Source organism: Microcaecilia unicolor, chromosome 12, assembly GCF_901765095.1.
Source record: "Microcaecilia unicolor chromosome 12, aMicUni1.1, whole genome shotgun sequence".
In the NCBI taxonomy this organism is placed as follows: domain Eukaryota; kingdom Metazoa; phylum Chordata; class Amphibia; order Gymnophiona; family Siphonopidae; genus Microcaecilia; species Microcaecilia unicolor.
Genome location: NC_044042.1, coordinates 72,406,928 through 72,429,404, shown reverse-complemented (window position 1 = coordinate 72,429,404; position 22,477 = coordinate 72,406,928). Strand labels below are relative to the sequence as shown.

Here is a 22,477-nt window from a genome sequence, read left to right as displayed (position 1 = left end):
CAGCATTGCTAAGCAGACTAACAGCACACAGTTTCCTTCATTCAGACCATGATTGAGCTGCAGCGTTCACCGAGCACTCCACGAGGCATCCACAGAAAAGTCGTTTGAGACCCCTCTCTCCCATATATGGTGCTCTGTTCCTCCCCTCCCCTCCCCTTAAAGGAAAGTGAACAGGTGGAAGAAAGATATTAAAAAATAGCCCACACCTCTAGAATAAATATAACTTTATTCCTTAGCTAGATTTTATGAAAATGCCAACAGTGATATTTGCACAATACAAGGCCTCATTTTTGAAACATGGTTCCTTTCATAGTTATCCTGTTCTGTTTGGAGGTGCAAAAACACAGTGTGGGAGGATGAGTCTTGCCAGTGCCTTGGGTCCAGAGAGCAGCAGTTACCACCTAAGACTGGGCCACTGGCAGCCTTACCACAGGCCTGTAATCTGAGACAGAAGTTTCAGCACTTTGGGAGCAAGAGGCCTCAGTTTAGTCACCAAGGAGGAATGTAGCAGAGTGGCAAGGGCCTGCTAATATTGAACATGATTGTAAAATTGGCTTCTGCTTTCCAAAAATTGGGAAGAACCCATTAAACACTATGGATGGTATGAAAGTCGGGGCACCAATGGGCTCCCTGCACACTCACTGAAGGAAACACTTTGAATGTATTAATACTTAATATTGGGATATTTTCACTGGGGTTCCAGCCAAAACACCTTCTAGTACAATCTGCTTAATGCTATCTCTGCTCGAGTTGATGTCGTCACATCTTGTGCAGGAGGGACTCAGCCCAAGCAGTTCCTGAAGCTTTCGAGTTGGATTCTCACCCCACCTGGACCCTGTCAAAATTGTTGCTTGCAGACCCCTAACTTGAACTGCCACTGGAGACCGACCAAAAAGGAGATGCACAATTTATTTCCCCACTTCACGTTGGCTGTTACATGACAATTTAGCAAACTGCCACCTCTCAGGGAGGTAAATCACCATCCATGAAGCAGCCTACTATCTGCTAAAAGTGATGTGTCACTGGAACACAATGAATTCATAACCTCTGCCACCCACTTCCAGAACATTCCTAAAGGCCCCTGCTTCTTAGCTGATTCACATTTGCCTTCCATTGCCTCTCCTCCCACCCACCACGAGGGATTAGGCCCTGTTGGTTGCTAACTGTGCAAATAGATGGTCAGAGGGCTGCAGCATCCCTCCTTACAACCTAAATTTCAGTCAGTCTAAGAAGGGGTCTCCTAACTGTGTAATAGACCTCAATGAAATAGGTTCCCACATCCCTCACCCACCTCTTATTCTGAAGCCTTTACACCTGCCATACTTCCTAATGCAGTCAGCTTTACCGTTGTGCTGCCCAGTTTCCAGCAGCAGTTGAGGATTGCTGGGGTTGTGGGTCAGCTTTTCTTTCTAGTCCCCTGCCCCTCCATTTTTTGCAAGGATAGGCCTGTGACTTGGGGGTCAGGGGAGAGAAAAGGGGAAGCTGTTCTGGAATAATTAGGTCCCAAAGGCCACCTTGGTTGTTGGAAAAATAAAAACTGATTGCCAGCTTGTTGTGGAAGTTGTTACTGGACAGGATCCAGCTGCCCACTATAACTTCTAGAACGCCTACAACTTTTGCCTGTGAAATGCAGGTCCTGGCTCCTGAAATGAACCATATTGCTGCTTCTTTAGAACAGGTTTCTTATTTTAGGGGAGGAGGGGGAAATAGAAGAATTTATTTCCCTCCCTTTATCAACTGAAAACTTACCTGAAATGGAGGAGCTTTGCTGGTGAGCTGGCTTCATAATTATTGTAATGGGAGGAGGGACAGGGGTTGTCACTTGTGTTCATGTTAAAGCACTAATTAAATCTGGCTATGAAGACTGCACACATGATAAACGTGTATGCAAACATTTAAAAAAAGTGAGAAAAAGTTATAAGTGAACAGAACACTTCATAATTTTAAATGTTTGTTTATTCACAGTTCTGTGGTGTGGGGGTACCAGGGAATGATGGTGGGGGAGGGGGGAGGGAAGGGCCTTAGGATTTTCATATTGTCCTATAAACCAGCCCTGTAATTCCGTGGGGTGGGAGGAGGACTTTACCTGGTGATTTCTTGGTTCAGGTGCACCCTCCCTCAAAAAGGGGAGAAAATATGCCTTCACTCCCTTAAAGAGAAAAGTACTCCACCCCCCACCCAGGAGTGGTGATGTCTGCATTCAGCTCTGCTTAATCAGTCTGTTACTAGTTATAAAACTCAACCCTGTGTCACCAAAGTGGATTTCAGTCTGAGGGGGTCAGGGTCCTCTGTGCAACGCTGCATGATGAAACTCAACGAAAGCCCCCTTGCCACCTGATCAGGCTTTGCTGTCTTTTTACTGGTATTTGTTTCCTTTCTCCCCAGCCAGGAGTCCCTCAAGGAGCATCAGAGCAGTGGTAGAGGGGAGAATCGCTGTGTGAGGGTGGTGCTGAAGGGGTTGCTGGTCTCAACTCTCCTTCCTCCAAGCTCTCTGCACAAAGGTCCCTATATGCACGGTGGTGAGGGTCACGGGGACTGAGTGGCCGGGCTGCTTCCATTGGAGCTAGAGGAGCGGCTGGGGCTGCAGCTGTCCGTACGGGGGGCCCCGCTGGCCTGTGCACTCAGATTGTCCAGACCTTCTGAGTTCTCCAACATCTCCTGGATGAGGGGGGGCATGGACCCAGGGATTTCCATCTTCAGGGTGATTACACGTTCAGCACCTAGGGTTAAAAAAAAAGGGTAAGCTAGGGGTCATTTAATAAAGTTAATTACGGAGAAAGTTCTATTAAATTTGATATTCAGACAGTACAACTGGTATTGGTCCTTTTTTGTTTTTTATAATATCTTTAAATCACGTTCCTCATTTCTAGTCCGATCTTTGCATCAAATCATGGACGGATTAGTTCCTGTAACTAAAACCCACTGCCGCTAGCCCCATCTTATTGAATAAGCTTTTCTGAGTCTTAAATTGGGGCATCTTTGGTTCTTGGGTGCATTACTTCAGCTTTTCTTGGTAAGAGCAACTTTTCTTTAAAACATAGTGAGAGGACAAAGGTGATACAGAAGTTTGTTTGTAAAGCTATTGTTACCCAAGTTAAACCACTGTCTGAAAATCACTCTCCCTCAAAGTTCACACATTCAGATATTTAGCTAATTAGAAGACGTGGTCCCAGGTCTTAGTAGACTTGACATACTAAACCAGACCAAGGCCCCATTAAACCCAGTATTCTGGGTTCCAATAGTGGCCAATACAGGGCACAATCAACTGAGAGTCTCCCAAAAAGTATTAAGAGTCCCACTACTTATTCCCAAAGATAAGCAACAGCTTTGTCCAAGTCTCTCTCGTTAATAATGATTTATGGACTTTTCCTTCAAGAATTTATCGAAACCTTTTTTTAAACTCAGCCACACCAACAGCTTTTACCACATGCTCCAGCAACAAATTACAGAGTTTGACTGTACATTGAGCAAAAAAATATAATTTTTCCCTCCAATTTTATTTCACACGTACTACTTAGTATCCTCAGGGCATGTACCCTAATCTTTACATTTACCTATTCCATGCCAATTATTTTATAGATCTATTTCACATCTCCCCTCAACTGTCTCTTCAAGCTAAAAAGCCCTAACCCTTTTCACTTTTCCTCACAGGAAAGTCGTTCCATTTCCTTTCATTATTTTGCTCGTACCTAATTCTGCTATATCATTTTTTTGAGATGTGGTGACTAGAATTGCACACAACACATCAGAAGCAAGATAGAGCCATTACAGTAATCTATGTTTCATTCTCCATTCTTTATTTTCTTTTTTTTTGTAGTCCACTGTCACTCACTCAGCAAAGGATGTCAATGTATTGTGCACAATGACACCTTGGTCCTTGACTGGAGTGGTGATCAGCTGTATAGCCAGACCGTGGATGCTGGGCCCAACACATGGATGTATGTTTGGGGGGGAGTGTGGAGGGGGACAGAGTTTTGGTCTATCCTCCGCTCTCTGTTCTCCCCTCCCCCCTCCCATATACCTGAAACTGCTGGCAGGAATAGCCAAGCCTCACCAGCCACAGTTCCTCCACAGACAGCCTGGTAGCATTTTCTATAGGCTACCATCCCACACCTTCAATGAATGCTCAGTTTCACAAAAAAACAAGCAAGCAAGGTGTAGGGAAGGTGGGAGGCAGCCTGGCAGCCCAGAGAAGTGCTGCCAACTACACTGATGGAGGACCTCTTTGGCTGGCAGGGCTTGGGGATCCCTGCCAGCCATAGAAACAGACACCCAGTGTGGCAATTTTAAGGGGACTGACCGAAGTCCCAAAGTGTGTGTGTGGGGAGGAGGGGGGTCCCAGGCTCTCAAGCTTGAGCCCCCCCCCCCCACCTTATGGGCAGTTGCCGAAAGGCAGAGCCAGGCCCAGTGCAGGGCTGCCGCCGCCCCTCCCCCTTCACACTTTCCTACGTCTGCTCCTCCCTCGGTCTGTCACTCTCCTGCTCCTGTGTGCCGGGAACCGGATTATCACGTTAACACAATCACCCGGGTCCCAACACACAGGAACAGGAGAGAGGCAAGCGGAGGGAAGAGAATCTTCTGCCTGCCTCTGGAAACCTTGCCGGTGCCAGGCCAGAGGAATCTCAGAAGCCCTGCTTATAGGGCTTTTCCTATTGGCTGGCTCTTGTCCTTGTGGTTGAGAATGTGTTTGAAGCATGCTGTTCTAAGATCTGTAAGGTGACTTACTGTACCTTGTTGCATATTACCCCCCCCCTCTTCAAGCTACTGTAAAATAACCAAGTTTTTACCAAGTTAAAAGTATTTACAGCATCCACTCTTCAGCCAGTACTGAAAGCTCCCAGCTTATCTCTGCAGTGAGAGAGACAGCTGGTAGAGAAACTCAATTCTGCAGGGCAGAGACTCTTGTTCAACACTCCAGAACTGTAAGTTATTTCCTTTTGTTTGAATTTGCATTAAAGAAGATTTTGGTTCAAGAGTTTTGAGTCTTCACAGTGATGTTCTATACTCTAGTTAACTGCATGCTAATCTCCTATCGGGAGACAGCAGAACAAGCAGAACTATGAAAAATATCTTGCCATCGATAGGCATGTGCAAAGAATGGGTTGTTTGGATTGGGGTTTTTTTTCCCTAAATAATGGAGGAAAGGCAGAGCTGGCTCGCTTCAGTTTTTGAGTGTTGAAGTTGTATATACGTTTCTGGGTCCAACCTGCCTACTCTGGGAGAGTGAGCAGTACAAATGCTCACAATTCGCCCCAGTAACTGCTCTTGCCTAGCCCGAGGCCCGCGTTACCTGGAGCCGTGAAGCCATATAATCTCCCTTAAATTCTGGGACCCTCAAATCATACAGTTTAGGGGATATCTACCTCTGAATAAGAGATTTCACAAAACGTTAAAAAACTGGAAGATGAAATTTAATGTGGATAAGTGCAAAGTGATGCATATTGGGAAGAACAACTCAAATTATAACCACATGATGTTAGGATCTCGGTGTTGTCATGAATAATATATTAAACTCTTCCGCTCAGTGCGTGGCGGTGGCCAAAAATGCAAACGAAATTTTAGGAATTATTAGGAAAGGGATAGAGAATAAAAGAAAGATTATCAGAACACCTTTGTATCACTTCATGGTGAGAATGTACCTTGAGTATTCTATGCAATTCTGGTCACCCTATCTCAAAAAGGTATAGCAAAATTGGAGAAGATTCAAACACGGGTGACCAAAATGATTAAAAGGCTAGGGCTCTTCAGCTTTGAGAAGAGAAAGTTGAGGGGGATACAATAGAGGTTGAGTAGAGCAGGTGAACTCTTTCAAAAAGTACAAAGACAAGGCGACACTGCAGGAGGTTACACGGTAATACTTTTAAAAATGAATAGGAAAAAAAAATATTTTTTTCACTTAACGAATAGTTAAGCTCTGGAACTCGTTGCCAGAGGTTGTGGTAACAGCAGTTAGCTTATCTAGATTTAAAAAAGGTTTGGACAAGTACCTGGAGGAAAGTCCTTAAACTGCTATTAAGTCAGACATGGGGAAAGCCATTACTTATCCCGATGTTAGTGCCATGGAATCTTGCTACTCTTTAGTAACCTGCCAGGTACTTTTGACCTGGATTGGCTACTGTTAGAAGCAAGATACTGGACTATATGGACCATCGGTCTGACCTAGTATGGCTATTCTTACGTCTTTCTCCAGAAGAGGTGCCAACCACTAAGGTTTGGCACACCTTGGTGGTTGGGTATCTGTTCTGGAGAAAGACGTAAGAATAGCCATACTAGGTCAGACCGATGGTCCATAAAGAGTGGTCTACATTGGCACCCCTCACCACTGGCAAAGGAATCAAAGAGAAGTAATCCTAAATTTTCAACTCCAGTAGTTCAGTTTCAGTCCCGTGTACTTCTCTGTAGAACTGAATGAACCATGCCATTACTGCATCAGGTTCATAGATGCCTGCTCTTTCTGCATATCTGATCTGCAGTATACAGGCAATTTATAAGCCAAAGGCTTACTAGCCGAACTTCCTTGCTAGCCAAAGGCTTACTAGCCGGACTTCCTTGCTAGCCAAAGGCTTACTAGCCGGACTTCCTTGCTAGCCAAAGGCTTACTAGCCGGACTTCCTTGTTGAAAAAAAAATACTTGGTTAGCTTTCTTTAGATGAAAGCTAATATCCTCTACATAACACACCTTTAACTTCCCTCATTTTACAGCAAGCTTGTTCTGAGTCTCACACGAATGTCCTTCCATCATCTCTACTCACATACCATAATTCAAAACCTCAGCTAGGATCAGGATCTCTTTGTCTTTTCGTCATTTGGAGGTTCAGAGTGGTCTACCCCTTTCTACTGCTTTCATTGCATCCTATAGCACTCAAGGGTTGATGCGCACTGTACCGTGAAGTCCAAATCTTTATACATCTCTTTCTGCATCATCCAGTAAGCTGTCACTGAGCCTCCAGAACCAACTGCTTCTAGTCTTAGGCTGGGTCCTTAATTCAACCCATTCTATAGCATAGTCTGTGGTTGTACCACAGAAAGGCAGTATATGAAATCCGTTATCCTTTATATCTCTGCCCTCTGGACAGCAGCGACTTATCAATTCAGAAAAAGTCTATCCTCAAATATGACTTGCGGGGATTGGAGGAAAAAAAGTATAGCCACGAGAATAAGGAAAAGTAGACGCCAGACATCTACAACTCCCAGCACGTCTATAACAGCTTTAAATCAGACTCTACTAGCGGCTCGAGGCTGCACCCCAGTGGTACTAGCAAGAGCTGGAACAGACATGTTAAAATTACCCCAAATGATTACTGAATCTCTCCATCCTAAAAGCCCATCAGTTTACTCTCCAAAACATCAAGGAAGGCCCCAGTTCGTATTTGGGGTGTACACACTTATGATGTTATACATCCCAGCCCCCATGGACTCTCGTAGAATTGAGAGTCTGCCTATGATGTCACATATCTTAGTTTACTTATTTATTTAAAAATTTCTATTCTGCCCACAAGTAAGCAGATTACAATAAACACACACAATAAAAAAAACACAAGACTCAAATTATAAAGCCCTAGATATCAAGATATCTTCCACACCTTTTTTTTCCCTCTCCAATTTGATGCAAAAATAAATAAATAAAAAGTTTGTGGAAATTTTAGGAGAATTTAATAAAAAAAAAAAAAAAAAGAAGTTTAAGTGAGCTTTCTATACCAGGCCCCTGAGTAATTTGCCTCCTTAACTACCATCTGCCGCTTCACGGGCGAATTCAAAACTTCAGAGCTCATTAAAACTACTCTTAAAAGAGACAACCCCCATTACGCTGGCACAAGCCATGGTAGTGGTAAACCTTATTCTACACATACCCCACTTCCTACATGCACTCTTAACACATACACACTCCTGGAAGTGTCTGCTTTCATCTATCCAGCATAAAAAGAAAACAGGAACAGAGCCAATTCTTCCTTCACAGCTTCACAAAAAGACAATCCGTGTGCCCAACCCCACAGAGACCCCGGGGGTAAAAACAAAAAAAAAATTTCCAGTGCGAGTCAAAAATGTGAGCTAACCTGAATCCACTCTCCAAGCAGTTCAAGGAGTGATACCTGGAGCTTTGGTCTAGTTCATGAGTGCCAGTGCAGCCTCCACCTCCCTTATGGCACCCTCTAACATTTCACAAACTGCTCACCTGTAGTTTGTGGCACTGGGATTGGCACTTCAAACCCCACTATTTCCACTGCTTTCTCCTTAGTGGAGTGGAGGAGTAGCCTAGTGGTTAGTGCAGTGGACTTTGATCCTGGGGAACTGCGTTCGATTGCCACTGCAGCTTACTTGTGACTCTGGGCAAGTCACTTAACCCTCCCATTGCCCCTGGTACAAAATAAGTACCTGAATATATGTAAACCGCTTTGAATGTGGTTGCAAAAACCTCAGAAAGGTGGTATATCAAGTCCTATTTCCCTTTCCCTATTGGAGATTCTACATGGAATGTTGCTACTATTGGAGATTCTAGATGGAATGTTGGTATTCCACTAGCAACATTCCATGTATAGTAGTAGTAGTAGTAGTAGAAGCCTGCCCTTGCAGATCAGCAACGCGGCTGCGCAGGCTTCTGTTTCTGTGAGTCTGACGTCCTGCGCAGCTGCGTTGCTGATCTGCAAGGGCAGGCTTCTACATGGAATGTTTGGAGGAGTAGCCTAGTGGTTAGTGCAGTGGACTTTGATCCTGGGGAACTGAGTTCGATTCCCACTGCAGCTTACTTGTGACTCTGGGCAAGTCACTTAACCCTCCCATTGCCCCTGGTACAAAATAAGTACCTGAATATATGTAAACCGCTTTGAATGTAGTTGCAAAAACCTCAGAAAGGTGGTATATCAAGTCCCATTTCCCTTTCCCTATTGGAGATTCTACATGGAATGTTGGTATTCCATTAGCAACATTCCATGTAGAAGGCTGCGCAGGCTTCTGTTTCTGTGAGTCTGACGTCCATACGTGCAGGACGTCAGATTCACAGAAACAGAAGCCTGCGCAGCCGCGTTGCTGATCTGCAAGGGCAGGCTTCTACATGGAATGTTTGGAGGAGTAGCCTAGTGGTTAGTGCAGTGGACTTTGATCCTGGGGAACTGAGTTCGATTCCCACTGCAGCTCCTTGTGTCTCTGGACAAGTCACTTAACCCTCCATTGCCCCTGGTACAAATAAGTACAAAAATAAGTACAAAAAATGATACAAGTAAGCCACTTTGAATGTAGTTGCAAAAACCTCAGAAAGGCGGTATATCAAGTCCCATTTCCCTTCCCCCTTTCCCTTAGTATTCACTTCAGTAGTTTTGCCATGAACAGTGAACAGCCAGCAGCAAAGGATATTCTCCCCTTAAACCTGCTTGCGATGTCTTTAAACTCCTGCCCGTTAATCAGTAATTACAAGAGTGGTGGGGTGGGGGTTGACAAAAAGGTTAAAACATTGATAACGGGTTATAGCCACTTGGTATTCTAACGAATGTTTCATCTTTGAGATTGTGTATTTTCAGTATGTGGAATGTATTGGTTTGGAAATGTCATCAATAAAATTGTTGAAACATAAAAAAACTCCTGCCCGTTTCGGAGAGTGACTGGCGAGAGATCAGCCAACACTTCAATTTAATTTGTGCCTCAGCAAAAGTGATCCACAGATCTCACTTAAGAGCAATTTTACCTTTTAACAGTAAAGCTGTACTAACCGTGCCATTATGTCCCACCGCATGTTTGGACACAGCACCCCCAGCAGGCTATGCGCATACTCAACGTGCACCTTTCCATTCTGGCCATCCTCCAATATTAGGACAGCCTTAGAAAGGTCCTCGACATCACTATGAGGCAGTTCTCATAGGCCAGTGATGGGCAACCTTTTGAGCTTGGTGTGTCAGGCGAGGTCAGGACACAGAAGGAAGGAGTGGCCTGCCCTGCTGCTGCTTGCTGCGACGTGAAAGGAGGCTTTAAGGTTAGTTTCCGGGAGCGAGGAGGGAGGGCGGACCACACTGCGGCGGCGCCGCGTGTCATCAAAAATGGCTACACACGTGTGTCATAGGTTCGCCATCAGGGTCATAGGCACTAGTTTCAGGCACTTCCCAGAACCTCAGGTTATTTCAGCATCCTCGGCCATAACTCACTGCTCATCTTTAACGGGTCAGTCACCTGGTATTCTAATACTGACTTCTCCTTCATGTGGTGGACCTGGTCCGCTACGTCCCCCAAGAGGTCTGCCACTATTTCACAAATCTTTGTGCAAAACGAGTCAATATCCAGAACAAGGATTAGAGATACTTCGCTGTGAAATTAAGGATGAGTCCTTGCGAGGTTCACTGGGATGAATTTTATTTTATCACCCTCCTGGTTCTGAAGTCCAATCTAAGTTTTATGATTTTATTGCTCAAAATGTTCTCGTTTAAAAAACTGTTTATTGCTGGGTGATGTGATCCAAATAGAGGATTTAGTTAATGTTTTAACTTCTGTGGGGTTTTTTTTATCAGCCACAGGTGAATACTACTCATGAGAAAGGGCATCGGCTGGGTTTGTTTACTTATTTGGATAACTCAATTTCTGATATTAAATTTTGGAGCCCAGCACTTTTTGGTCTGATCATTTTCAGTTGGATTTTACTATAAATTAGAGATTTGTTAATGTTAATGTTGAGAGGCAGAGTAGAAATGTTAAATCTAGAGGAAAAATTGATAATGAAAAATTTTCTGCTAAAAGAGAGAAACCCTGACCATGGTTTAACAACGATTTATTGAAGTTAAAATAGGAGTGCAGATGTTTAGACAGACAGTGGAGGAAATCAAAACAAAATACCATAGAACTAAAATTGGCATGGAAGGGCAACTAAATTACATAAATCAAAGTTATTGAGTGCTAAGAAAACTTTCTGTTCTGATACGGTAGGTAGACATCAATTAGATCCTAAGAAATTATTTTTGTTCATGAAAGGGTATGATACATACCTGTAGCAGGTGTTCTCCGAGGACAGCAGGCTGATTGTTCTCACGACTGGGTGACGTCCGCGGCAGCCCCCACCAACCGGAAAGAAGCTTCGCGGGACGGTCGGCACGCAGGGCACGCCCACCGCGCATGCGCGGCCGTCTTCCCGCCCGTGCGCGACCGCTCCCGCCAGTTGAATGACTAGCAAAAGATGAAACACACAACTCCAAAGGGGAGGAGGGAGGGTAGGTGAGAACAATCAGCCTGCTGTCCTCGGAGAACACCTGCTACAGGTATGTATCATACCCTTTCTCCGAGGACAAGCAGGCTGCTTGTTCTCACGACTGGGGTATCCCTAGCTCTCAGGCTCACTCAAAACAATAACCCAGGTCAATTGAACCTCGCAACGGCGAGGGTACAACAGAAATTGACCTACGAAGAACAACTAACTGAGAGTGCAGCCTGACCAGAATAAATTCGGGTCCTGGAGGGTGGAGTTGGATTTACACCCCAAACAGATTCTGCAGCACCGACTGCCCGAACCGACTGTCGCGTCGGGTATCCTGCTGGAGGCAGTAATGAGATGTGAATGTGTGGACAGATGACCACGTCGCAGCCTTGCAGATCTCTTCAATAGTGGCTGACTTCAAGTGGGCCACCGACGCTGCCATGGCTCTGACACTATGAGCCGTGACATGACCCTCAAGAGTCAGCCCAGCCTGGGCGTAAGTGAAGGAAATGCAATCTGCTAGCCAATTGGAGATGGTGCGTTTCCCGACAGCGACCCCTAGCCTGTTAGGGTCGAAAGAAATAAACAATTGGGCGGACTGTCTGTTGGGCTGTGTCCGCTCCAAGTAGAAGGCCAATGCTCTCTTGCAGTCCAATGTGTGCAACTGACGTTCAGCAGGGCGGGTATGCGGCCTGGGGAAGAATGTTGGCAAGACAATTGACTGGTTAAGATGGAACTCCGACACCACCTTCGGCAGGAACTTTGGGTGGGTGCGGAGCACTACTCTGTTGTGATGAAATTTAGTATATGGAGCATGAGCTACTAGGGCTTGAAGCTCACTGACCCTACGAGCGGAAGTAACTGCCACCAAGAAAATGACCTTCCAGGTCAAGTACTTCAGATGGCAGGTATTCAGTGGCTCAAAAGGAGGTTTCATCAGCTGGGTGAGGACGACGTTGAGATCCCATGACACAGTAGGAGGCTTGATAGGGGGCTTTGACAAAAGCAAACCTCTCATGAATCGAACGACTAAAGGCTCTCCAGAGATGGCTTTACCTTCCACACGATAATGGTAAGCACTAATCGCACTAAGGTGATTCCGTACTGAGTTGGTCTTGAGGCCAGACTCCGATAAGTGCAGAAGGTATTCAAGCAGGTTCTGTGCAGGGCAAGAACGAGGTTCTAAGGCCTTGCTCTCACACCAAACGACAAACCTCCTCCACTTGAAAAAGTAACTCTTTTTAGTGGAATCCTTCCTAGAGGCAAGCAAGACCCGGGAGACACCCTCAGACAGACCCAACGCAGCGAAGTCTACGCCCTCAACATCCAGGCCGTGAGAGCCAGGGATTGAAGGTTGGGGTGCAGCAACGCTCCGTCGTTCTGCGAAATGAGAGTCGGAAAACACTCCAATCTCCACGGTTCTTCGGAGGACAACTCCAGAAGAAGAGGGAACCATATCTGACGGGGCCAAAAGGGCGCTATCAGAATCATGGTGCCGCGGTCTTGCTTGAGCTTCAGTAAGGTCTTCCCCACCAAAGGTATGGGAGGATAAGCATACAGGAGGCCGGTCCCCCAATGAAGGAGAAAGGCATCTGACGCTAGCCTGCCGTGTGTCTGAAGTCTGGAACAGAACAGAGGCAGCTTGTGGTTGGTCTGAGAGGCGAAAAGATCCACCGAGGGGGTGCCCCACTCTCGGAAGATCTTGCGTACCACTCTGGAATGGAGCGACCACTCGTGCGGTTGCATGACTCTGCTCAGTCTGTCGGCCAGACTGTTGTTTACGCCTGCCAGGTATGTGGCTTGGAGAAGCATGCTGTGCTGGCATGCCCAGCGCCACATCCCGACGGCTTCCTGACACAGGGGGCGAGATCCGGTGCCCCCCTGCTTGTTGACGTAATACATTGCAACCTGATTGTCTGTCCGAATTTGGATAATTTGGCAGGACAGCCGATCTCTGAAAGCCTTCAGTGCGTTCCAGATCGCTCGGAGCTCCAGGAGGTTGATCTGCAGATCCTTTTCCTGGAGGGACCACAGACCCTGGGTGTGGAGCCCATCGACATGAGCTCCCCACCCCAGGCGAGATGCATCCGTCGTCAGCACTTTCGTGGGCTGTGGAATTTGGAACGGACGTCCCAGGGTCAAATTGGTCCGGATGGTCCACCAGAGCAGTGAAGTGCGGCAACTGGTGGAGAGGCGGATGACATCTTCTAGATTCCCGGTGGCTTGGAACCACTGGGAAGCTAGGGTCCACTGAGCAGATCTCATGTGAAGACGAGCCATGGGAGTCACATGAACTGTGGAGGCCATATGACCCAGAAGTCTCAACATCTGCCGAGCTGTGAACTGCTGAGACGCTCTGGTCTGCGAGGCCAGGGCCAGGAGATTGTTGGCCCTCGCTTCGGGAAGGTAGGCCTGAGCCGTCTGGGTATGCAGCAGCGCTCCTATGAATTCCAGAGACTGGGATGGCTGGAGATGGGACTTTGGGTAATTTATCACAAACCCCAGCAGCTCCAGAAGTTGAATAGTGCACTGCATGGACCGGAGGGCTCCTGCCTCCGAGGTGTTCTTGACCAGCCAATCGTCGAGATATGGGAACACGTGCACTCCCAGCTTGCGTAGGTAGGCCGCTACCACCACGAGGCACTTGGTAAACACTCGTGGGGCAGAGGCGAGCCCAAAGGGCAGCACACAATACTGAAAGTGCCGTGCGCCCAGGCGGAATCTGAGATACTGTCTGTGAGCTGGCAGTATCGGTATGTGAGTATATGCGTCCTTTAAATCCAGGGAACATAGCCAATCGTTTTTCTGAATCATTGGCAGAAGGGTGCCCAAGGAAAGCATCCTGAACTTTTATTTGACCAGGAATTTGTTCAGGCCTCTCAGGTCTAGGATGGGACGCATCCCCCCTGTTTTCTTTTCCACAAGGAAGTACCTGGAATAGAATCCCTGCCCTTCCTGCCCGGGTGGTACGGGCTCGACCGCATTGGCGCTGAGAAGGGCGGAGAGTTCCTCTGCAAGTACCTGCTTGTGATGGGAGCTGAAAGACTGAGCTCCCGGAGGACAATTTGGAGGCAGGGAGGCCAAATTCAGGGCGTATCCGCACCGCACTATTTGGAGAACCCACTGGTCGGAGGTTATGAGAGGCCACCTTTGGTGAAAAAATTTTAACCTCCCTCCGACCGGCAGATCGTCCGGTACGGACACTTGTAGGGCGGCTATGTTCCCGTGGATCCAGTCAAAAGCCCGTCCCCGGCTTTTGCTGTGGAGGCGCAGGGGGCTGCTTAGGCGCACGCTGTTGACGAGAACGAGCGCGCTGGGGCTGTCCCTGTGCCTGACGAGGCCTTCGGGCCGGCTGGTTGTACCTACGCTTTGCAAAAGAATAGGGTGCAGCCTGCCGTGCCCGGGAAAAACGCCCACCCGTGGGGGCGGATGCTGAAGGCGCCCGGTGGGAGAGCTTGTCGAGAGCGGTTTCCCGCTGATGCAGTTGGTCCACCATCTGCTCGACCTTCTCACCAAAAATGTTATCCCCCCGGCAAGGGACGTCGGCCAGTCTCTGCTGGGTGCGGTTGTCCAGGTCAGAGGCACGCAGCCATGAGAGCCTGCGCATCACTATACCTTGGGCCGCAGCACGAGATGCCACGTCACAGGTGTCAAAAATACCCCTGGACAGGAACTTTCTGCATGCCTTCAGCTGCCTGACCACCTCCTGATAAGGCCTGGACTGCTCCGGCGGGAGCTTCTCGACCAGGTCCGCCAGCTGTTGCACATTGGTCCGCATGTGGATGCTCATATAGAGCAGGTATGACTGGATGCGGGTCACGAGCATGGAGGATTGGTAGGCCTTCCTCCCAAACGAGTCCAGAGTGCGAGACTCCCGCCCCGGGGGCGCCGAGGCGGTATCCCTCGAACTCCGTGCCCTCTTGAGAGCAGAATCCACGACCGCTGAGTCATGGGGCAATTGGGGCCGCATGAGCTCTGGGTCGGAGTGGATCCTGTACTGGGACTCTGCTTTCTTGGGAATGGTGGGGTTAGTTAATGGTCGCACCCAGTTCCGAAGCAGTGTCTCCTTCAGGACATTGTGCAGCGGCACCGTGGAGGACTCTCTAGGTGGTGATTGATAGTCGAGGACCTCGAGCATCTCGGCCCTCGGCTCTTCCACAGAGACCACGGGGAAGGGAATGCTGATAGACATATCCCGCACAAAAGAGGCAAAGGAGAGACTCTCAGGAGGTGAGAGCTTCCTCTCCGGTGAAGGCGTGGGATCCGAGGGAAGGCCCGTAGACTCCTCTGAGGAGAAATATCTAGGGTCCTCCTCTTCCCCCCACGAGTCCTCATCCTCGGTATCGGACATTAGCTCATGTAGCTGAGTCCTGTACCGGGCCCGGCTCGACGTCGAGGCACCGAGGTCTCGGTGTCGTCGAGCGGTGGACTCCCGCGCCGGCGGGGACGGAGCTCCCTCCATCGACGGGGACTCCACCTGCGTGGCAGTCGAGACCGGCACCGCAAGCGGCGGCGGTGTCGACAGCCCCGGCGCCGGGCTAGAGCTCGCCGGCGCCACAGTCATCGGCGCCGAGGGCGCAAGCACCCCCGGCGCCGGCACAGCCTGGCGCATCAGCCCTTCCAGGATCCCCGGAAGGATGGCTCTGAGGCACTCGTCCAGGCCCGCTGCCGGGAAAGGCGGTGGGGCCGGTAAGGGTGTCGGTGCCGGAAGCTGCTGGGAGCCAGGAGACGGCACCGAGGTGCCGGAACCCCGACGCGTCGGTACCTCCACAACCGACGGAGACCTCTCCTCTCGACGATGACGCTTCGGCGTCGACTCCTCTTCGGGATGCACCGAGGGCGTCCGGTGACGACGCTTCTTGTCCTTTTTTCGATGCACGTCACCGGCGCCGGAGGGCATGGAGGAGGAGGAGGTCGATCCCCCTCGGTCTCGAGGCACCGGGTCAGACAGGGTTCAGTCCCGTGGCTCACGAGCTGAGGGAGTGACCGGGGCCGACTGCCCACGCGGCCTCTCAACCCCACTCTCACCGGCGGACCGGCGGGCCGACGGGACCTGTTCTCCTGGGGTCGCTGCCATCGGTGCCGATGTCTCTGGCATCGATACCGGTACCGAAGAACCGGCCTTCGATACCGATGCCGTCGAGGTCGACGTCGAGGGGCCGGCGCAAGTTCCAAAAAGACGGTCCCGCAGAACTTGCCTCGCAACCTGAGTCCGTTTCCGGAGACCGAGACACAAAGCACACGACTTGAGATTGTGCTCCGGCCCGAGACACTGGAGGCACCAAGCGTGGGTGTCGGTCTGCGAGATTGGCCGGCCGCAGCGACCACACTTTTTAAACCCACTCGGGACCTTCGAGGACATCGACGGAAAAATCGCGTCGGCGAAGTCAAAGTCGTCAATGGTGGCTAAAATCACACCACGAAAAGATGAACGACCGAGCGACCACTAGGCCGCAACGTGGCGTCCCCGCTGGAAGCGAGGGAAAAGGGGAGCGCGTGCTCCACACGCGCAGAGATTTTTTTTTTTTTAACAAACAAGAAAAGGGAAAACCGAACGGTAATCCGAAGCGAAGCGAAGATCCGCGTAAACGCGGTCGAAAAATCCGGCGGCTGAAACAGAGAGAGTGGCAGAAGCACAACTCTCTCCAGTCGCGGAAAAAAAGGAACTGGCGGGAGCGGTCGCGCACGGGCGGGAAGACGGCCGCGCATGCGCGGTGGGCGTGCCCTGCGTGCCGACCGTCCCGCGAAGCTTCTTTCCGGTTGGTGGGGGCTGCCGCGGACGTCACCCAGTCGTGAGAACAAGCAGCCTGCTTGTCCTCGGAGAACACTCTTACTAATGTTGAGAGACTGTGAGCCCTCCGGGGACAGAAAAATACCCCGTGTACCTGAATGTAACTCACGCTGAGCTTATACTGAAAAAGGTGTAGCAAAATCCAAAATTAAAAAGAAAAGTCAGAAATACTGATTCCCATCCATCTGGGAATTATTTAACGGGTAGATATTTGGATGTCTGGGATAATCCAATACACGTAGTAGCTGATAGACTATGGCCTGATTTAAATCTAGAAGAGGTTTCTGTCTTATTGAAGAGATTCTCAATTAAACACTGGACTCTGGATCTTTGTCCAATATATTTGTTAAGATCTCCACCATTGAGTTTTTTGGCATGGTTATATGTCTGGATTAACCAGTCATTGAGATCAGGTTCTTTCCCTATATCATTGGGAGTTATTGGGCCTTGTTTACTAAGCCGCGCTGTAGGCACGCCAACGTTTTAGCTCGTGCTAATAATAGACGCAACTATTATATTCCTATGGGTGTCTCTGGCATTTGCGCACCTACAGCGCAGCTTAGGACCCATAGTTTTAACACCATTATTGAAAAATCCTTCTGTTAGTTCAGAGGATCGCAGTAATTACAGGCCTGTTGCAAATATGCCAATTTTTATGAAGATCTTGGAATCAACAGCAGCTGTGCAAGTGACTGGTTATTTGGAATTTTATGATATTTTGCGGCCATTACAGTTTGGTTTTAGAAACGGCTCTAGTACAGAGTCATTGCTTGGTCTTCCAGTTAATGATATTAGAAAACTATGCAGTATGGGAAAACAAGTGATTTTATTCTTCAGTTTGACCTATCAGCAGCGTTTGACTTTCTAGATCATAATATCTTAACGAACATGCTGGATGAAATAGGAATAACTGATCGAGTTCATTTTGCAAAAATCCTTTCAACCAAGAATGAAGTGAAACATCAGGGCTTCTTATCTAGTGCTTAGAGCTCTGTTAGTGGGGTGCTACAGGGCTCCCCGGTGTCACCTATTTTATTTAATATAATGATGAGCTCTTTAGATAAACTTCTAAGCTCTTTAAAAGTAAATTACACGTCTTATTTTTATTTATTTATTTTAGTTACATTTGTACCCCTCACTTTCCCACTCATGGCAGGCTCAATGCGGCTTACATATACAGGTACTTATTTGTACCTGGGGCAATAGAGGGTTAAGTGACTTGCCCAGAGTCACAAGGAGCTGTGCCTGAAGTGGGAATCGAACTCAGTTCCCCAAGACCAGAGCCCACCACCCTAACCACTCCTCCACTCCACTCCACTCCATTGCAGTTGATTCCAATATTACTGGTACAGAATTGTATAAATGTCGTGGAGGCCTGGGCTTCTGTTTATCATCTTAAATTGAAAGACTAAGATGATGTGGATACGTACATTAACTCCTTCACTTAATAGTAATGTTCTACCTCTGGGAAATACTGATTTGAAGAATGAATTGGGGTTAAAGGTACTTTGGGTGTTACTTGACCCATTATTGTTTAAAAATCAGGTTAACTCTATAACGAAAACGATTTTCTGGAAACTGAAGACAATGAAGAAGGATACGGAAGTATTTTTCATACAATCAGGTTAGGTTGATTGTTCAGGCCATAGCAATAAGTCACCTTGATTATTGTAACATACACTATGCGGGCTGCTCTAAATTACCGTGTCAATGTCTTTAGATGCTTCAATATAGATTCTTCAGGTTGGGAAGTGGGAGCATATAACCCCTTTGCTTAGGAAGTGGCACTGGCTCCCTCTAGAGGCAAGGTTGTTGTTTAAACTTTGTGTGATGATATTTATTATTATTCGTAGTTCAGCTCCTGCTCCATTTATACTTCTATTGTCATTTCCCTCTTTAAGGAAGGGTCTTCGTGCTGAAAGTCAGCTTATGCTTAATTTTCCATGTAGGTGAAATATAAAAGAAAGGATACATAATTTATTATTCCCTTATCAGTCAGCTAGGATATGGAATTCCTTACCAAATGGGACGAGGTTAGGAATGAACTATTTGAGATTCAGGAAGAAGTTGAGAGCATTTCTATTTGCCCGATATCTGTACAGTCAAACTGTAAATTAAGTATTTTTCCGTAATTTCCCAGTTTAATCAATTGGTTGTTTTTGTTGTTATCCGCAGTGAACCCGATAGGTAATTGCAGAATATAAGCGTAATGTAATGTACTATCCCCTTTTAAATCCTGGGACAAGGCATGTAGCTCACTGTAAGACACCTGATCAGCATTTGCCATTTTCAGTGACTACTACCGCCTTCAGTGTCCTGCCTCAGAGTCTCCTCCGTTGCCCTCTCAGGTTCACTGGAAGTCTATAGTTTTCCTCTGTGCAGACACTAGGACAGCTCAGGATACTAACAGGACTGGGTGGTGCATTTGACCTGCTTCAGAACGCCACTATTTGAAAACCCTGGAAGGTGCACTCACCTTATCCTACCATCCTGCCCGTGATCCCTCTTCCTCCTAGCCTTTTTCAAAATGTATGGAATATATGTGGTCTGGGCTTCCAAGATGTCCCATGCAAATGTTTACCCTCTGCAACTGCTCCTTTTAGTAAGTCCACTTAATTGTTTCTAGTTTTGTTTTATATTTTATGAACTGTTTGAAGAAACTTATTAATTTACATATAATCTTGCTCCTCTTTAGGTTTTATTGGAAAAGCTTGGACTGTTGCACCTTGGCAATTCCCCAGCACACACTTTTTGCATGTTATTGGTTATGCCTCTCTTAACAGCTATGGGAGGTGTACCAACTCCTTCACCACTGCACTGGGGCCATTACCATGTTACAAAACATTAAGGAGATGAAATCAGTTCATTTATATAAATGTAAATTTTGCACGCCTTTTTCACTCTATAAAAATGTTCCTGCTGCCCCCATGCAAGCAAATCTCTGTACAATTTGTTGTCTGGTAGGTTGGTCAAAATTTGCTTGAATGACTATTGGACTAAATTCTCTATATGGGAGAACAGGGGAAGGGACAGGCATTCTTTTCCCTTTATTTCTGGTAACATACTCAATTTGAGATCATATAGGTCCATGCCTCTTACCCAGTCTAGTACACTTGGTACATGTGCCTGGTGATACCAAGGATTACTTAATTCTACTTTGCTAAAGTTAACACACGTTCCAAAATTTGCTTGTACCTATTATCCTATGTAAGCTCTCCTTAGTACTGTTCAAATAATATTTATGCATAAATAACCAGTACCCCACTATTAAACGAACCAGTGCAATGGGACCCGACACACATATTACATATAGTATGGCTCCTTTTTTTTATTATGCATGTCCTATTTACAGTATGTACATCTTATCTTCACAGCAACATTTTTGGTGACTTCGAAATGTCATGTTTAATCGCATATAGCATATGTCATAATATTTATTCATTCATATTTTTATGGACTAGTATTTTTAAATATCATTCCATATGTTTGTTTTCTTTATATATACTGATTAATTAGTTTTATTCATGTCTACATATTTATTTTTCAGATATGTCCACTCTGTACTTTTTTATATATCCACTACATCAATTTTGATCCAGAATTTTTATTCAGACTTTGTGTTTTATACAGCTATTTCTGTGACCCCGAGGCAGGTGGCTGCGTCTACCGAAACTAGGCCCGTGTCCGGTCCCATTGCACTGGTGCTTTTAAAAAAGATTTGAAGACCTCATACCCATGGCCGATCATCATTTTGTTAATCTTCTACTACTTTCTTGACTGTGGTTACATACATACTACTACTACTACTTAACATTTCTAGAGCGCTACTAGGGTTACGCAGCACTGTACAATTTAACAAAGAGAGACATTCCCTGCTCAAAGAGCTTACGATCTAATAGACAAGTGAACGGTCGGTCCGATAGGGGCAGTCATAGAGGCTGCTCCTGCTTCTCTGTTTTTGCCCTTTCAAAACATTCTGCTGCATCATCTCTACCCGTAACCCTCCCATCCCCCAATATTTTGCTTGCATGAAACAGAGAAAATGACAATAGATAAAGACCATTATGGCCTATCTATATCATCTACTACCTCTTCCTTGTTCTGCTGTGTTTATGGACTAATTTCTCTTCATCTAGTGTCTGAATCATCTTCATCTTTCTATTTCCAGAGACTAGATGACTTTGATATTGTATTTATATTCTCACTCTCTCCATCAACAATTGCAAATTCATCAGTATCAGAACTTCAGCTCTTACCCAATGAAATTGTCTTCCAACAAGAAAAAGAACAATTCAAACGTCACTTAACCCTCTATTGCCTCAGGTATAAACTTAAGATTGTAAGCCCTCAGTGTACCTGATTATAACACCTTGAGCTGCACTAAAGAGAGCGAGGCATGAGCTAAACCAAACCCCTTGCCTCCCTCCTCTCAATAATTAAAGGGTTAGCTCTAAAACTAAAATTTCCCTTTTCCCCTTAAGGGGCTTCACAAACTTTATAGAACTGTAGTAAGCATGATAAAGAGTAATATCTAAGCAGCTACATAAATATTTGTAGATTTAATTACACAATGTAATGCTACCCCTATTTCAACTGAGATTGTACATTGCTTTGACTGAGCTGGATTTTGTTTTAAAAATAGGAATTGGTGAGTTAAATGATTGAAAAGGATGGACTAGCGCAGGGGTAGGCAACTCTGGCCCTTGAGAGCCGCAGGCAGGTCAGGTTTTCAGGATATCCACAATGACTATGCAGGAGATAGATTTGCAAGCACTGCCTCCATGATATGCAAATCTATCTCCTGCATGTTCATTGTGGATATCCTGAAAAGCTGACTTGCCTGCGGCTCTCGAGGATCGGAATTGCCTACCCCTGGGACTAGCGCCATGTCTGGGGTTTTTTTTTTTTTTAATTTGGTCATAATAGAGGTTGTCCACTGTTATCACCCCCTTCACAACATGTTTAACACATTCAGAAGAATACACTGCACTCTCATAAGTATTGCCATACTGGGAGACTGAAGGTCCATCAAGCCCAGCATCCTGTTTCCAACAGTGGCCAATCCAGGTCAGATGTACCTGGCAAGATCCCAAAAAAGTACAATACATTTTATACTGCTTATCCTAGAAATAAGTAGTGGATTTTCCCCAAGCCCATTTGAATAATGGTCTATGGACATTTCCTTTAGGAAGCCATCCAAACCTTTTTTTTTTTTAACCCCGCTAAGCTAACCGCTTTTACTACATTCTCTGGCAACGAATTCCAGAGTTTAATTACACGATGACTGAAGAAACATTTTCTCTGATTCGTTTTAACATACAATTTTGGTTCTGATATGCTGCATTATTTCTATATTCTGTTAACACTACCTGCCTTCCTCCCTTGCTTTAAATCTTTGCTCTCCTTTGCTCCCAAGCCCAGGAGACACCGTGACTTGTGCCAACGACACAAGACCCTGAACGTATAGAAATCAACCTGGAGCAGTGTGGTGCACTGGAAGAGACCACGATTAAAACATC

The 22,477-nt window shown here is 46.6% G+C and overlaps 1 protein-coding gene across 7 annotated transcripts in view; it reads right to left on the bottom strand.

Moving 5' to 3' along the window:
• Positions 1–209: 209 nt before the first annotated feature.
• Positions 210–22,477, bottom strand: part of RARA (retinoic acid receptor alpha) — a 171,446-nt gene continuing 149,178 nt past the window's right edge. For all 7 annotated transcript variants that reach the window (XM_030220664.1, XM_030220663.1, XM_030220667.1 and 4 more), the window contains one exon: positions 210–2,720. In XM_030220664.1, the coding sequence (XP_030076524.1) occupies positions 2,527–2,720 (194 nt within the window). In that variant the 3' untranslated portion in view covers positions 210–2,526. The remainder of the gene's footprint in view (positions 2,721–22,477) is intronic.